General features: G+C 43.6%; 1 protein-coding gene across 1 annotated transcript; it reads right to left on the bottom strand.

The window, feature by feature from the left end:
• Positions 1 to 9,605: 9,605 nt before the first annotated feature.
• Positions 9,606 to 16,107, bottom strand: LOC131900244 (pituitary homeobox 3-like). The gene is made up of 3 exons (XM_059251576.1): positions 15,710 to 16,107; positions 15,114 to 15,159; positions 9,606 to 9,802 (listed from the first exon to the last, which is right to left on the bottom strand). Exons 1-3 carry the CDS (start codon positions 16,105 to 16,107, stop codon positions 9,707 to 9,709), a joined length of 540 nt encoding a protein of 179 aa, XP_059107559.1. The 3' UTR covers positions 9,606 to 9,706.
• Positions 16,108 to 17,974: the final 1,867 nt, after the last annotated feature.

Raw genomic sequence — 17,974 nt, 5'->3', positions numbered from 1 at the left:
TTTGATGTGTGATTTAAGCTTTAGTAATGTTTCTTTTATATATGTGTGTGCCTTTGTATTTGGGGCATAACTTTTCAGAATTGAAACTTCATCTTGGTGGATCTTTCCTGTCATGAGTATGTAATGTCCTTCTCGATCTGTTTGAATGACTTTAGCTTGAAGTCTATTTTGTTAGATATTAGGATAGCGATACCAGCTTGCTTCTTAAGGCCATTTGATTGGAAAGTCTTTTCCCAGCCTTTTACTCTGAGGTAGTGTCTGTCTTTGAAGTTGAAGTGTGTTTCTTATATGCAGCAGAAGGATGGGTACTGACTACATATTCAATCTGTTAGCCTGTGTCTTTTTATAGGTGAATTAAGTCCAGTGATATTAATGGTTATTAAAGACCAGTGATTGTTAATTCCTGTTATCTTTTGGTGGAAGTGTGTGTGTGTGTGTACGTCTCTTCTTTGGGATTTACTGCTGTGGGGTTATCTATTGCCTGTGTTTTTGTGGGTATATTTGACTCCCTTAGGTTGGAATTTTCCTTCTAGTGCTTTCTGTAGAGCTGGGTTTTTGGATAGGTATTTTTTAAATCTGGTTTTGTCTTGGAATGTCTTGTTCACTCTGTCTATGGTGATTGAAAGTTTTTCTGGGTATGTTAGTCTAGGCTGACATCCATGGTCTCTTAGTGTCTGCATTACATCTTTCCAGGACCTTCTGGCTCTCAAAGTCTCCATTGACAAGTCGGGTGTTATTCTGATGGGTCTGCCTTTATAAGTCACTTGGCTTTTTCCTTTGCTGCTCTTAATATTCTTTATTCTGTATGTTTAGTGGTTTAATTATTATGTGGTGAGGGGACTTTTTTGAGGGGTCTAGTATATTTGATGTTCCATAAGCTTCTTGTATCTTCATAGGCATTTCCTTCTTTAAGTTGGCAAAGTTTTCTTCTACGATCTTGTTGAATATATTTTCTGTGCCTTTGAGTTGGTATTCTTCTCCTTCCTCTATCCCTATTATTCTTAATTTTGTTCTTTTCATGGTGTCCCAGAGTTCTTGGACGTTTTGTGTTATGACTTTTTTGGCTTTGGTATTTTCTTTGACGAATCCATTTCCTCTATTGTATCCTCTACACCAGAGATCCTCTCTTCCATCTCTTGTATTCTGTTGGTTATGCTTGCATCTGTGTTTCCTGTTCATTTACTTGGATTTTCTATTTCCAGCATTCCCTCTGTTTGTGTCTTCATCTTTGTTTCTATTTCCCTTTCCAGGTCTTGAACTGTTTCCCTCACCTGTTTAATTGCTTTTTCATTGTTTTCTTTAAGGGGTTTATTGCTTTCTTCCAATTTTTTATTTGTCTTTTCCTCTATTTCTTCCAATTTTTTGTTTGTCTTTTTCTCAATTTCTTTATTGATTTCTTCCACTTTTTTGTTTATCTTTTCCTCAATCTCATTTTTCATGTTTTCTTGAAAGGACTCTAGCATCTTCATGATGCTATTCTTAAGGTCACTTTCTTCTGCTTCTTCTGTCTTGTGACGTTCAGGTCTTGCTGTTGGAGGAGGCCTAGTTTCTGGTGATGCTCTATTGCTCTTTATGTTGTTGTATGTACTTCTACCTTGACGTCTGCCCATCTCTTCCTCTAATGAGTATATGAGGTGCCTGTGTCTGAGTGAGTTGCTGTTGATCCACTCTGTGCTTGTTGTGTCTGTTTCTCAGGGGGCCCTTCTGGGCCTAATCTTAGCTCTTGGTCTAATTGGAGCAGGCATATTCTGTGTTTCAGGGAGCTGCTCTTGGGTCAACCCAAGCTAGTTGATTCTGTGAATCCAAGACACATTCTTGGTATTCTCAGGACTCTTGATCCAGTCAGAAGTGACTGATTCTGTGTTTCAGGAAGCCTCTCTTGGTCCAATGAGAGGTGGGAGATTCTACTTCTGAGAAAGCCACTCTTGGTCTAATGAGGGCTGGCAGATTCCCTGTCTGCTGAGGTTACTCTTGGTCCAGTGACAGCCCTTTGTCCAATGAGAGCGCTCTCTCTCTCTCTCTCTCTCTCTCTCTCTCTCTCTCTCTCTCTCTAATAAGAGATAAGAGAGCTAAGGGTTGGTTTCCAAGCCTCAGGAAGTGGCTGGGGTCTCGGGCAGATGGAAATGGGGGCAGAGCGAGTAGATCGCAGGGTCTGCGGCTGAGGGGTCTTAATGAATGGGGAGCCTTCCCGCAGGAGCCCTGCCTGCTGGCTGGCAACTGGGGCTGAATTGGGCGGGTGTTCTAGGGTGTGATTTTGAACTTCCAGAAAACTTTATTACTCTGCTCTTCTCCGAGTAGCTGAGAGGTAGGAACACTAATGACTGCTTCCTGACCCAGAACCACCTGCTCTAATATTGGACATTATTACTTCTGCCACTTGCACAAACCTCATTTCATCACATCACACATATGGACTTTCATCATGTGAACATAGAGGATAAAGTCAGTCAAGAGATGTTAGTGGGATAGACAGAGCCAGGACCAACTTACATTGTAAATGCTTATAAAATGGTAGGGAGTGAAAAGCATTCAAGAGGGAAATTAATCTTTAAACCACGCAGTCTGAACCCTTTCTAAAGCTGCGTGGTGCTTCAGAGCCCATTTATACTCTTGCAGTCTGCTTCCTAAATATCAATGTAGTGGACAGGAAGGGACTTACAACGTCCAATACACAGAACAAACCAAAATACCACGCTAGCAATTGGGCAATTGGGTGCAGGATCAAGTTGCTGTGCAGGCAACTAATTCACACAGGCTTCTAGATTTCCAAGTCCAAAGCATTGTTGTGTTTCTCTGTCTGAGGGGGCTATTGAGATGTTCTTTCAGAAAAGTGATAGAGGCTAATGGTTCTGAAGGGTCCGTTCTGTGTGACTCTGTGCCCCAGACATCACTCCACACCCTCTTTAACCTTCTCTAAACTTGGATGGATAATCCTCAGGAGGATTCCATATGCAACCTCTAGCTACTCAAGAAGAAACTTTTCCTATGACTTCAGTTTGATGCTGTGGATTGCTCTGGTTTCTGTGCCTAAGAGCAAGGCCTCTTTCCAAGGCTGCTAAGCCCAATACAAGAGTCTTTCTTGAGGTGGAAAAAACAGAAGCTCTGTCCAGTCTGAGAAAGTAACTTTTCTGTTCACTCCTGAACTTGCCATGTGTGACTATCCAAAGCAGAAGAACCTATGTAAACAAAACCTTTCAGATCCAGCAGGTTTATCACAGGGCTTGGGGCCTGGCATCAGACTCTAGGTATGTGTCTAATAAAGTTGTGGAAAACCTGTCTCATAGTTCTGTCCCTTACCCGTGCATCTCCTGAAGTCCTTGCTGAAGAATAGATGGTATCATCCTCAGCACAGCACCTGATTCACCTGAATGGGAAAAGTACACAGGGCAGAAAAAACTGTGTAACAAAAGAAGTGTTTGTAACTGTGTTTGGGGTGCTACCCGGGTGCGTGCACATATATAGAGGAAGTGCTCAGTATGTATTTTTCTTCTGGAACCCTCTTGAATCACAGATAGATATATATCCATGGACTAATTCCAAAAGGGACAATTGTTCAAGCTCATAAATCAAACAATGGCACATCAAATTTAAAATTGTAGTTCCACTAGAGAACAATTAAGGTATATTTAAAATAGAGGTAAACACTTAATGCATGGTGTTAAAACTGAGCCTCAGTGTATACCCAGGCTGTTCTTGTACTCTAGACTGTCTGCCTCAGGCTCCAAAATGCTGGCACCACAGGCATGTGCCACTACAGACACAGATTTCTGTTTCATATGTATTCTCCATACATTATTAGAGACATATTTACACTGAAAAGAATTATGTGAGAGGCTGAAGAGATGGCTCAGAGTTAATGAATACTGGCTCTTCAAGAAGAGCTGGGTTCAGCATTCACATGGTGGCTCACATGAATCTGTAACCCCACTTCCAAAGGGATATACCACCCCCTTCTGACTTCCATAGATACCAGGCACACACATGGTATACACATATGCATGCAGGCAAAAAACTGATACACATAAAATAAAATAAATGTGAACGTAAAGTTTAAAAAAATTTCTTATTTGTAGCTAAAATTTACCTTACTATCTAGCATATCCTTGCAATGCCTTGTTCCTTCCCACACTCCAACATTTCTGGAATGAAAAAATGCATTTTTCCTGTCCACTAGAATTTTTTTCAATCACTCTGCAGTTTTCGGCACAGAAAGTGTTGCCTGTCAAGGTTAAAGACAAAGAAAGGTGTTCACTAAAATCAAAAGAAGAAATAACAAATGCATCGCCATCGTTCTGGGAAGAAATGACCAGGGTGGAGGTGACATATGCCCCCACAGCCATCTCTGTGAAATCTGCAGCCAGAAGGGAAGCAGGATGCATGCCTGCAGAGAGGGTACTGGGTGATACAGAAGCATCCCACATCATTGAAACTTCTGGTCGGATTTTAACTGAAGAAGATTTGAGAATGGGATACAGGAGGGAGTGCGGAATTAGACAAACAATTATTTAATCACAGGAGACATCGCTGCCATGAAACACTGATTGTTGCTCTGGGCAGCCCTGACTTCACCAGCCAGTTAGTTACCTTATGAGATGGTTTTTTGGAGGTGCCCTCAGGCTATGTGCATGTGTTGTGTGACAAGATTTTTCCTGAGGAGACGAAACACACTCATCTACTCACTCCAGACAGGGAGCCCATGATAGACCAAAGTGCAGATACCACCAAAGTCCAACTTGGTGAATGAATGGGTTTTACTGGGGTTACTTAGAGGATATAGGTGGGGGTTTACAGGAACAGAAATGACTCAGACAGTTGCATCACCAAAGCCGACCCCAGCATGGGTGACAGCTCAGAAAACCTGGGAATCTGGAGTACACTGCACAGCCTGCAGGCAGCTCAACAGGTTGGAACGTGTCCTTTCCAGGTGCCTCAGCTGATTTAAACCTCTTCTAGGCTGCTTAGCTGGGCTTGCTTCTTCTAGGCAGCTGGTCTTGTCTCAGTCTTGTCTGCTTCTTTTGACCTCTAAGAGTCTTCCTAGCAGCTCAGCTTTTCTTCCTCTGACAGGGACTCTCAGCTTTCACTGTTGACTCTGGCAGAAAGAGGCCTAGTGAACCTGGTCAGTATCAGGGAGTTCTTAGAATTATTTGGAGTTATCTCTCTGGTTAAAGAGGTCCCAAGCCTGCATGGTGCAATGTTTCCATCTCAGAGGAAACTGTTACACAACAATGGGCCATCAGCATGGGCCAGAAAGAAGGTTCAGGCCAGCAGTGCCCTGAAGCCACAGTGTCACTGTAAGACCTCCTGTCTTGGATCCCTGTGTTAGTGGTGTTCAATGGTTAGGGTTTTGAGATCACATCTGGGCGAACAGAGGAAAGACGTCATCTCAGCAGATCTATGAGAGTCACAGCCATGAGGCCCAGCACGTACAGAAGGATAATAAACCACTACCTGAAGCTGCTGTGAGTTAGCAAAGATCAAACTGGAAGGAACAGAACTTGCTGGAAATCTGATCTCTCTAATCCAGGCCTCCTAGTGCTTGGCTGCTGTGTGGGCCTTGACAAAGCTGGGGAAGGGAGGCAGATGCTTTCCCCTGGGAATCAGGAAAATAGATACTCTTAGTTGATACCTTCTTTAAAGTCTGAAACCTGTGCTTGTCCAATGACAATATTTAAACTTTCTCCATGGGACTAGACATTAAATAAGGACCTAGTGCAAGCTAAGCAATCTCTACCGTGCAGCATATGAATTATTGTATGTAGAGGCACTATTAGTCATTACTATTTTATTATTATTATTATTATTATTATTATTATTATTATTATTATTACTATTCATTTATTGGGGTGACCCTTCCCAGTGTGGAGATAAGAGGACAACTTGACAACTTGCAGGGTCTGATTCTCTCCTTTCACCATGTAAATCCTGAGGATGAACTTCAGGTCAGCTGTCTTGGTGACAAGCACTTTACCTTCTGTGATGTTTTGCTTTAATTGTCAACTTGACATGATTTACAATCACTTGAGAAGAGAGTCTCAATGATAAATTATCTACGTTGGTTGACCTGTGGGAGATTGTCTCAACTAAGTTGTTATAGGAAGATCTAGTCCACTTTTGGGGCATCATTCCCTAGCCAGGGGATCTTGAACTGCATACAAATGAATACATTTCCATGAGCAAAAACAAGCAAGTAAGCAGGAATGCATTCACTTTTCTCTACTCCTGACTGTGGAAATAAAGTGTCCAGCTATTTTAAGTTCCTTACTATAATGGTCTATAACCTGGAATTGTGAGCTGAAATAACTCTTTTCTCCCATGAATTACTGAAAGGGAAAAAATCAGTACCCCTCTTAAGAGATGCTCCCTCCCCACCTCCTCTAAAGTTATTTGCTGACCAGAGTTTTATAGCTGACCAGAAATTAAACTCATTGGAAAATAGGACCAAAACAATAAATTTGAATGTATATATCCTGGGCTCAGCAAAAACAGGTTATAGGGAGTAAAAAACTTACATTTCTGTCGATACCCTGCATCCTGTTAGCCAATAGTAACCTCACGCTCATAGGTCAGCCAGCAACTTCAAAGAATAACCTCACCCCGAGCCCCCTCATGCAATCCCGAGATATGTAACCCTCTGCGCATAAACTTTTCCTATATAAACCCCTTGAAGTGAGTGCTTGGGGCTGTCTTCCTCCATCCACTGTGCTGAGTGTTGGACATGGATCAAGCCTGGGTGTGTTTTGCTATTAACAAACCCCTGTGTGCTTGCATTGGATATTGGCTCCGTGGTGGTCTTGCTTGGGGGTCTTGTGACACGGGCACAACGTTACTTTTTGTCAGGGTATTTTGTCACAGCAACAGAAATGAAACACCTGCTGAACTTCCTCACCAGCCATGTTCCTATTCAAATACATGCATCAAAAACACCTTGCACTAGGCATATGCTGATGGTGGCAGGAACAAGAAGGATCCTGGGACACAAAGATTCATGGCTGAAGATCTGTTGTCTGGAACTCTCAATCTGGACTTTCTTTTTGAAATCTTATTTTTAATTATGAGCACGAGTCTGTGCATGTATGCAAACAGGTGCCTGTATAGGCCAGAGGAGGGTGTCATATCCCCTGAAGCTCGAGTTACAGGAGGTTATGAGCCAACATAGGTGCTGGGAAATGAACCATAAAGAGTATGACTGGGTCCATAATTGCTGTGCCATCTCTCTATGCCCTTATTCTGGACTTTGCCTCAAGAGATGTGTGTCATGTTTTGTCGTGGGGTCCTGGGAATGGCACTCTCTGGATAAGGAACACAGATCACAATGAGATCACCTTCCCATTTGTATATTGACTACATATACTTTCCCCTCTCCTGGTATGTGGAGCTGTGGGTGCTCACTCTGGTCCCACACCAGAACCTGTTTTTATCAATGGGCCCCTTCCTCATTGTTCATTGATCTCTATGGAAAGAAGCTTTCTCTGCATTTGTTGGGCCTTGAACCACTTGGCCCACTTTGTGTGGCCAGTCACTTTCCAATTCTCAGGACTCTACTAAGAACCTGTCTGCATTCTGTGGTAGTAGACCCCAGGGAGTCTTTCTCACTGTCTCCACCTCACACACCCCACCTCTGCCTGCATAGGCATCTGTCTACTGTTCCCTTTCCTTCTAGGTCTTGCACATGTCCCTAAATCCAGCATCCACCCTGGTGCTTATAATTCCAGTATCAGTGCTCCCAGCCCAGCTTGGAGTGGAAGGATGTTGTCTTAGTCATGGTTTCTGTTGCTGTGACAAAACACCACGACCAAAATGCAAATTGGGACAAAATGGTATTATTTGGCTTACACTTCAACATTGCTGTTCATCACTGAAGGAAGTTAGGACAAGAACTCAAACAGGGCAGGATCCTGGAGACAGGAGCTGATGTAGAGGCCATGGATGGATGCTGATTACTGGCTTGCTTAGCCTTTTTCTTTCTCTCTCTTTTTTCTTTCTTTCTTTCTTTCTTTCTTTCTTTCTTTCTTTCTTTCTTTCTTTCTTTCTTTCTTTCTCTCTCTCTCTCTCTCTCTCTCTCTCTCTCTCTCTCTCTCTCTCTCTCTCTTTCTTTCTTTCTCTTTCTTTTTGGTTTTTTAAGACAGAGTTTCTCTGTGTAGTTTTGGTGCCTGTCCTGGATGTTGCTCTGTAGACCAGGCTGGCCTTGAACTTACAGCAATCCACTTGGATCTGCCTACCAAGTGCTGGGATTAAAGGCTTGCACCACCACTGCAAGGACCACCATCTCAGGGATGGCCCCACCCACTGTGGGCTGAGTATTTGCGCACTGATCACTAATGCCTTACAGTTGGATCTCAACTGGGGCTCATTCCTCTCTGATGACTCTAGCTTGTGTCAAGTTGGCACACAAAACCAGCCAGTACACATGTTATCTGGCTTCTAGACACCCTGCTGTGTGGATCCATGTCTTTCATCTTTCCCCAATGCCTCTACCATCCATAAACTTCCCTAAATACAAGGCTGTACTTACTCTATCTGCCCCTCCTCTGTCACACCAGAATTCTAGATGTGTGTCTACTGAGTAAACAGCCCTCTTTACCCATCTTCTCTATTCAAGATTCCAGATTCCCCCTTACCTGTGGTCAGTTTCCAAAGAGGCTTTCAACACATGCTGCTGGACCCCTCCTTTTTAGAGTCTGTCACAGCTCACAAATAGTCACAGCATCAAAATCATCTCATGTCCTGGCCACATTCTTACAGGACCATTGTCTCTACTTCCCATGCCATACACTGCCATACTAATGTCCCTACACCGCTGTACTAATGCCCCTTTGATGTGTCCTCCCTGCTGGAACTCAGGCATAAGCCTCTCTATACACTTCTCACACTGCCTCTCCTCCAATTACCCTTGGGCTAACACAGACAATTGTTCCCTGCATGTCCCAAACCCTATATCCAATGTCTCCCCCTAACCTGGGCTGGTGCATCTACTGAGAAACCTTTGCCTCTCTGGTCTGACCTGAGAGGAATGGGTCAATATGCATCTTGTGCATAGAGGTGGGAGAAGAGAGGAAACTTCCTTTGAGTCAGCATGGGATGGGCTCTTGTGTTTTCTTTGAAACAGTAGGACCTGAGGCAGAATGACTCCTAGTTCCATGACTGAGCCATTGAAAGGAAGGACAGTGAACAGACCTGGGGGCAGCCTGGGTGATTGTTCACACTCCTCCTCCCATGAATGCTCAGAATCTCCTCTTTGTATATTTGGTGCAGATAAGAGTGAACTCCTAAGTATTGGTGGAACTCAGCTGTCTTTGTGAACAGTCTTCTCACTGGTAATTTGCCCTGTTCCTGTTTTTATGTATTTGCTCATGTATACAGGGTCAACAATTAAGGTGAGGATAGCACAATGTGACAACAGAGAAGACTCTATGTCTGAGTGAGGATCTCTGTGGCTCCTTAGAAACTTTGTGATTTGTGGTGTAATAAAGATGACTCAGAGTTTGTCACCTCTCTTTGTCTTTCAAACATGATATTTTCTCAATAATTGACACCCACAACTTACTGCCCCCTCCAAAAAAACCATGAAACATATTGAATACACATCTCTTTGTTGCTGAAGGGATAAGGTTTCACAGCCATTATGAGCGCTTGTCAGTGACACCAGAATATCCTGTCTTCATCCAGTGCTGGGACAAGATGATGCTTCAGGACTCCTCCAAAAGCTTTACTGCAAGGTGTTCTGCCCGTCAGCAGATTCACACTTGAGCATTTGAGACTGCTGAGTTTTCCTGTACTTGGCTCTTCTTCTCTTAAACCAACTCTGCAATAACATGGAGAAAGAGATGCCTTTAGAATATTCAACAGTCAATATCACAACTGGAAAAAAAAAAAAAACCTCTGTATGCCAGTGAGGCTTTAGACCGAATAGAACAATCTCATACATATGGGTTTTTTCTTTAAAATTATTATATAGAAAATATTTGATCGTTTCCTCTCCTGAACACTTCTCACATTCTCTATACCTCCTAACCCACCCAACTTCATTTTCTCTCTCTCAAAAAATAAGACAATGACAAAAGAAAAAAATCAAAAGAAACTGAAAAAAAGACAAAACAAAAACAAAAAAAGAAAAGAGAAATTCTTCAGAAAACACGGCGTCAACCAGAATTATTCCTGGGTATGGGACCTGCCCCAGAGTATGGTTGCTATACCCAGTAACACTCCATGCAGAAAACTCATGTTCCCTTTACAATCAGGTATCAACCGCAAGGAGCTTCTTGGTTAGGGGTGGAACTTTGTGTCCACTTCCCCTTCTCAGTGCTGGAATTTTGTCTGGTTTTAACCCTTGCGGGTCTTGCACCTGAAAGTGAGAGACTTTGTGCCAGGGCAAGACAACAAAAAGGTTCCTCCATTTTGTATTCTTGCTGAGGCCACTTCAGATTTAACTGGAATGTGATCTCCTTGTTGGAAAACCCAGGAAAAATTATCCAACTCTATTATTCTGGGGACCAGAGGACAAGATGTCCTAGCTACCTAATCTTAGCTTCTGTTAAACTACCTGCTTGTGCAGAACACTCCCTCCAGCTAACCACTTAATTTGTCTTCTATTAAAACTGCTTGTGCCGGGCGGTGGTGGCGCACGCCTTTAATCCCAGCACTCGGGAGGCAGAGCCAGGCGGATCTCTGTGAGTTCGAGGCCAGCCTGGACTACCAAGTGAGTCCCAGGAAAGGCGCAAAGCTACACAGAGAAACCCTGTCTCGAAAAACCAAAAAAAAAAAAAAAAAAAAAAACTGCTTGTTTCAAAACACTTACTCTGCAAAGCCCCCTGCAGCTGCCGAGTGTGATGCCAGAATATTTTCTGCCTTTAAAATCCCCATGCTCTGTACTATTGGAGCTACACCTAGGTCCCCAAATAGTTTGGATGTGATCCTAGCCAGCTGGAATAAATACTTTCAATTGGCTATAAATTGTTTGAGTGGCCATCTCTGGTGGGCTACGGGTAAAATTTTGGAGGTCCCTCTGAGATCCCAGAGATTGGACTCAGACACTTAGGTCTTTGGGACCCCCAGGAACAGTGAAGAATGCACCAGCTGGAGAGGACTCTTAGGGGATGTGCTTGGCCTGAGACGGTCCAGGATCCCAAGAAAATCATCTCTGAGCCATTGCTGCTGAGCACTCTGGAGGCACCCAGTATTGGTCACCACCCAAAAGAGAAACAAACAAAAAAGGTAAAACAGAAGTCATCTGGTCTGAACACCTCCGGAGGTAAGTTTGGTCTGTAAGGGGTGCCATCTGGTTAGGACACAAGAGGAGAGGTCAGGCTCGACCATAGATCCTGTGTCTGGGATCTGTGCAATATCACTGGATTGTTGATCTGCAGGTGTATGAATGTGTGGTAGCCACCCCTAATTGTCACTTGTCTTTTCTATGTGTCTCTCAGCATGACTGTGTCTCCCTGTGTGTTTCTGTCAGTTCTGTTGGCTGAAGAAACAGATTGAAAATGAAAGGGGGCGCTGGAGAGATGGCTCAGCGTTTAGGAGCACTGGCTGTTCTTCCAGAGGTCCTGAGTTCAATTCCCAGCAACCACATGGTGGCTCACAACCATCCATAATGAGATCTGGCACCCTCTTCTGGCCCGCAGGTAGAACACTGTATACATAATAAATAAATAAATCTTAAAAAAAAAGAAAATGAAAGGGGGAGTAAGTCATCTAAGACCACAGCTAGAGCTGCCCCTAGGCAGTGCACAATTTCCTGCAAGCTCATCGGCAATGCCAGGCAGCAGCTGTGGCTGTGCCTCGTGGCAGCTGGCTCCACTACTGCTATGACTATCTGGGTGCTTCCAAGCCTCATCTGTAATCACCAGTTCCCATGTAATAACCAATGGCTTCCTCTGGTGCAAGGCACCTCACCTTGGCTTAAGACCTGTGTCCTCTCCTTGGAAACCAGAATCCTTTGGCCCTAACCGAGTAACTCAGAGAAACCCCAAACTTCTGCCTGTTCCCTCAGCTGGGAGACAGGAATAATTCCCAGAGCCAGGTGCTGGTTGCTCAGAGGAAGGAGAAAGTTGAAGGGACTCTAGCCAGCTTGAGCATGGCAAACATGGCTCTGGCAGGCATTATCCATCTCCCCATTCCCTCTGCCTTGCTAAAAACTGTTAGATTACATTCCTAAAGCTAGCCACCAAGGTCTGTTCCCTTATTTCGCAACTTCCTTCCCCTGATGCTCACTACCAAGTTCTGTATCAGAGTATTGAAGTCCAACAATCAAAATACCCTTGTGGCTGCCCTAGTTAACACGTCCAATCAAAATGAAACACCTCATCCTAACGTGAAGTTTCCCCCTTTACCTTTATTGTCACTTATAGGGTTAGGGAAACAAGACCAATTTAGACAAATCATTTATGTATCTTGGCTGATAAGCAACTCCTGCTTCCATGGAGTTCAGGTGATGGGGGAAGCTGCTGTCAACTATGGACTTCTTGCCCTCTTAGGTTTTCTGGGCTCAGGACAAAGGCAATGTTCTCAATGAGAGTTGCAGCATGAAGATATTGATGCCCTACTTCCTGCCCGACATGAAGGGCATCCTGAGCCCTAATATTCTTCCAGGACATCCAAATCCTGAAGGCAGAGCCTTAAGGTTTAACCTCAACTCAGGAAAGTGATCTGACACAGAGTGGAGAACATTTAACAGAACTGCCTCCTCCTCAATACATTGTCTAGCTATGGAAATACAGTCACAGTTAACTGCTAGATGTCACCATTCTCTGAGGCTCCCAGTGAATGAGGGTCCATTGTATTGGGAAGTTCTCAATCTGCACATTTGTGACTCCATGTACTTTCTCTCCCTGCCTTGGGAAAGTCACACTGAAGAGTGTGCAAAGAGAACATGGGTGTTTTCTCTTGTGTCCTGTGTCCAGCTTCTCTCTACAGCTGCAGTGCATCAGTCTCAAGAGCTGTGGTGCATCAGCACCTCTAGAGCTGCAGTGCATCAACCTCTCTAGAGTTGCAGTGCATCAGCCTTTCTAGAGCTGAAGTGCTTCAGCCTCTCTAGAGCTGCAGTGCATCAGTCTCTAGAGCTCCAGTGCATCATCCTCTCTAGAGCTGCAGTGCACCATCCTCTCTAGAGCTGCAGTGATTCAGCCTCTCTAGATCTGTAGTGCATCAATCTCTAGAGCTGCAGTGATTCAGCCTCGCTAGAGCTGCAGTGCATTTATCTCTAGAGAGGCAGTGCAACAGCCTCTAGAGCTACAGTGCATCAGCCTCTAGAGCTGCCATGCATCAGCCTCTCTAGAGCTGCAGTGCATTTATACCTAGAGCTGCAGTGCATCAGCCTCTCTAGAGCTGCAGTGCATTTATACCTAGAGCTGCAGTGCAGTGGCCTGTCTGCTCTGAGAGGGGAAAAATCCCTCACACCTTCAGCTTTTCTTTTCCTCTCACTCTTCCTCTCCACCTTGGGGAAAACCACTCTTCATTCCTCCAACTTCTCCCACCTGAGCCTAGTTCTACTGCAGCATATATCTCGTGGTATTAGGACACATGCACTCAGGAGCCTGCTGTTTGGGACTTCTGTTCTGCACAACCTACTGCAGGTAGGGCAGCATGCTTACATCATGACTGCCCTGATGCATGCTGAAGTGAGCATTAACAGCACTCTGTGCTTTGTCCTTTCTGATTTGGCATGGAGTATTCAGTTTCTTTGGGCTCATGGCCTCAGCTTTTTATCTCATGAGCTAAACATTAGTCTTTACTGTCTGAAGGAAAGAAATTCATTTGAAAATAAGATCGCTACAACTCTACCTTCAAGTGAGCTCTAGCCTTTCCAAATTTTCAAAAAACCTGTATCTTCAACACAGTCTCCTTTAAAGGAAAAGGTACCTTTTCTGTTTTCAAGTTATGCAACAGAAGACTTACTTGTCTGTGGCTTGGCAACCTTTACTTTTTATGTGGATGGCGCATGATGTGCATGTGTGTCCATGTGCACATGCACACTCGTGATTGCAGAGGACTGAGATCAGAGTCAAGCATCTTCCTAGCTTGTTCCCCACATGATTTATGGAGGCAGGGTCTGTCCCTGAACCTAAGCTCAGCAACTAAGCTAGTCTCAATCATCCTCAGAACCCACAGTCTCTGCCTCCTGAACCTGAGCTCATGATGCATGTGAGCTGACATACCTGCTAAGCTTTTATGTGGGTGCTGAGGATCCAACTCATGTGGGAAGTACTTTATCCACTGAGCTCTCTCCTCAGCCCCAACCTGCATTTTGACTTTGCTAATTTCCCCTGAACACGTCCTCCATATTAGATTAACTGAAATTAATTCAGTCCGACTCTTTTGTGTTTAATTTTAGCACAGATTTCCAAAGCTATCAACCCTAGACCTCTCCAAATACTAATGAGTCTATTTTGGCAATGTTTTAGATAACCTAAACAAAACATGGGAGAACATGTAAATTTGACCTTGCTGTTGTCTATATCACCTTTCCACAAACTTACAAAGGTGGAGGGCCAACCACGTGGACTTTTAAAGTGTCTTCCCACATGACTCTTCACTAAACTAAACACAGGTGAGTTATTGAAAAAGTGTGTTTCTTGGAAGCATTTCTCCCTTGTCTCAATTAACTCATGCTTTTAAGTAAATGTATATTTGTTGCAACTGAACCCCTTTTATCCCTGCTGCTTGCTACATCAATTAGAGGTCCCCAAGGTCATTTAGAGCCCTACTATGATCCTAGAAGTAAGTGCCCTGAAATGACCTGAGTGTCAGGACTTCACTATTAATCACTGCAGACATACCAGTAAACATTTATGTCTTCCTATATGCATGGCATTATAATATTCAATGGTTGTCTATACATCTGATGTCCACACACTGATTATAAGTAGTCTGCCTTTTCAGTTTTTTTTTCAATTAAGAGATCATGCTGCCTCCAGTAATGGGAAAGGACCATAAGCTGCTGGGTATGCATTCCATTCTTACCTCTGGAAAACTGCAAGACTCAATGCTTGATTGCCATTATAAAACAGACAAGGGCACCTCCCACCCTTGATCACTTTTCATTATGGCTACAAGAAAATCAACCACAGCCTGAAGCAGAGTGTCCTACCAAAAGCCTTTTCAGATTTACTGACCCGCACTCTGGATTCTCCCAGGAACAAGCGCTTTGCAAGGTCCCTCCTGTGGAAATAAGATGGAAAAGTGGAGCTGTTAGAGGAATACAGATTTCAACTTGGCAAGATGAAGAGACTTCTGGAGATGGGTCACATACCAACACAAAAATATGTAAAGATGGTGCTCTCTAAAGTATAAAAGTGGCTTTTCATTTATCTCTACTTTACTACAATAAATAAATGTGTTAATTAATTAACACATGGGGGATATAATATAGTAGTAGTTGGATTGCCTAGAAACCCCAAGGTCTTGAGTACAATTCCCACTACAAAAGGAGGGAAGGAAGCATGAAGAAGAAGAGGAAAAGAAACAGAAACACTAGGAAAACTGGATGAAGGAATTGAGAGGCACCAACCAGTTTTTAGAATCAATCTATATCAATATTGCATGGAAATATTGACTCTGACATCACAAATGCCTTCCCATCAATGGAACAGGTAAAGAACTCCATGCCTTGGGGCTCAAAGCAGATAGGGGCCACAGTGTGGAGAACACACCTCCAAATGAGAAGCTGAAAGATGGGAGGTGGGATTGGCTGCTGAAACAAGCCACATACCTTGTGGCCTCATCAGGGTACTTAGTTTGTTGAAAAACTTTTTCCAGTTCACTCAGCTGCCTGGGTGTGAGACCCAACTGGATCCGTGGCCTTGTGCGCCGTAACTGTGGAACTCTGGCAGCAGCCAAGTTCTCCTGCTTCTCCAACTGTGGGTGTCCAGACCCTTGGTGGCTCCCATGGCTCTCATCTTTGATGTCATCACCAATGTAGTGGATCACATCATCCTTTCGGTCTGGGATGCCCTGGTTCTTTAATTTGTCTGGACCATTTAGAGAACCTTCAAAGTTACCATTTTCTGCTGCTACAGTGGTCTCTTGTTCAGCCTCAAGGCTCACCTCGATCTCATTTTCCTCCATCTTGCAGAAATCGGGGTCTACATGTTGGAATTGAAGAGCCATGGTGGACCTAAAAGAGAATAAGTAGTGTCACCTCTACAAATGTTCTGTGGATTGAATGGTATTGCAGCGCCTGGAGTTTTTGCAAGTTTCACATCTGTCTTTTTCATCCCATGATCCCTATAGGAGATATTTGCTCAATGGAAGTGGAGCATGTACAGAATGTACCCAACTTGGAATCCAACCAAGCCCATCAAAACATCAAGAAGAATGGACTTCAGGAGCAAGCAAGCTGTTGCAAGTGCACAAGCAAGGATGAGGACAAGAATTTACACTGAGCACATGGCCCCTGAGTGAACCTCTGGAGAACTTCTAGCCTCTGTATCTCACTGGGTGCACATTGCAGGAACTAGGAATTAAGTGATCATGATTATCTCAGTTTGTGTTTGTTCCAAATTTCTGTAAGGACACTGAAAACACAGCCAATCACTGTCCTCCATCAGCAGCAGTGGCATGTTTGTGGAGCCAGGTATGTGCAGCATTCTGGTGGACAAGACACTGCAAAAAATTGATGTCATCAGTGAAAAAAATTCCCATACTCCAGATTGTTGTAAAAAAATCTCCATCAGAGTCGTATAGTGTCCTGCCCAGTGCTCCTTGTGTCTGCAAATGCTGACACTGCATGGTTAAGTGCCCTTTTTGTAGTGTCAATAAACCACTTAAGGTTGAGCGTGCATTGGAACAGTACCTGGGTTGATTAAACACCATATATGCATTAAGAAACTGAAAAAGAAAGAATGTCAGGCCCAGTACTTTTCAAGGAGTTAATAGTCTCAAAGAAGTGTTTTCAGTGTACTGAGATGTTGGAAAATATCAAGAGGATCTCATTAAGAAAATGTAATCCTTCACCCAGCCACTGATAGAAACAGATGCAGAGACCCACAGCCAAACATTAGGTGGACCTCAGAGAATCCTGTGGAAGAGATAGAGGAAAGATTATGGTAGCCAGAGGGGCTAAGGAAACCACAAGAAAACCCACAGAATCAACTAATCTGGGCTCATAGGTGCTCACAGAGACTGAATAGCCAGCAAGAGAGCTTACATGGGTCTGAACTAGGCCCTCTGCACATATTTTACAGATGTATAGCTTGATCTTCTTGGGGGGCTTCTAATAGTGGAAGCAGGGGCTGTCTCTGACTCTGTGACCTGCTTTTGGGACCCTTTCCTCCTACTAGATTGCCTTGTCTAGCCTTAACAGGAGAGGAGGTGCCTAGTCTTACTACAACTTGATAAACTATGGCTGGTGGATACATAAGGGAGGCCTGTCCTTTTCTGAAGAGAAAAAGGAGGAGTGAAAGGGGGAAGAGGAAAGGTTATTAGGAAGGTCTGGAAGGAGAGGAAGGAGGGAGGGGAAATGTGATTGGGCTGGGAAAATAATTAATATATTAATAAAAAATAAAAACTGGAGTTCAATATTGCTTTTAAAAATTAATACTGAATTTACTAAAGTTACAGATTAAGAAACCTAAAAACATAATTCCTTTTTAAAAAGATGATTATTTGTTTGTGTGCACATGCTTGTGGGTGCCTACAGGGAGCACTGGAGGCCCTAAAGCTCAACTTATAGACAGGTGGTTGTGAGGACCTGAGGTCATGCTGGGAACTGGACTCTGGTCCTCTGAAAGAACAACAAAAGTTCTTAACCATTTAGCCATCTTCCAGTCCCCTCACACAAATGCAAACTTGTTCTTTCTTCCTGTCAGTTGTAGATTCCTAGAGTTTTGTGATATTAGGGCAGCAAGTAAGATGCCTAAGAAAGTTGTAGTGCAAATAATTTGACTTGCAAATGTGAAAATCAATGTCCTTAAATACAAAAGCCTTGTCAAATACCCATAGAGTTGGTAGCTGAGTAGATTAGGAATCCTTTTAA

The sequence above is a fragment of the Peromyscus eremicus genome, chromosome X (assembly GCF_949786415.1).
Source record: "Peromyscus eremicus chromosome X, PerEre_H2_v1, whole genome shotgun sequence".
Lineage (NCBI taxonomy): Eukaryota > Metazoa > Chordata > Mammalia > Rodentia > Cricetidae > Peromyscus > Peromyscus eremicus.
Note: the sequence above shows the minus strand (reverse complement) of the source record. Positions and strands in the feature narration are given on the sequence as shown.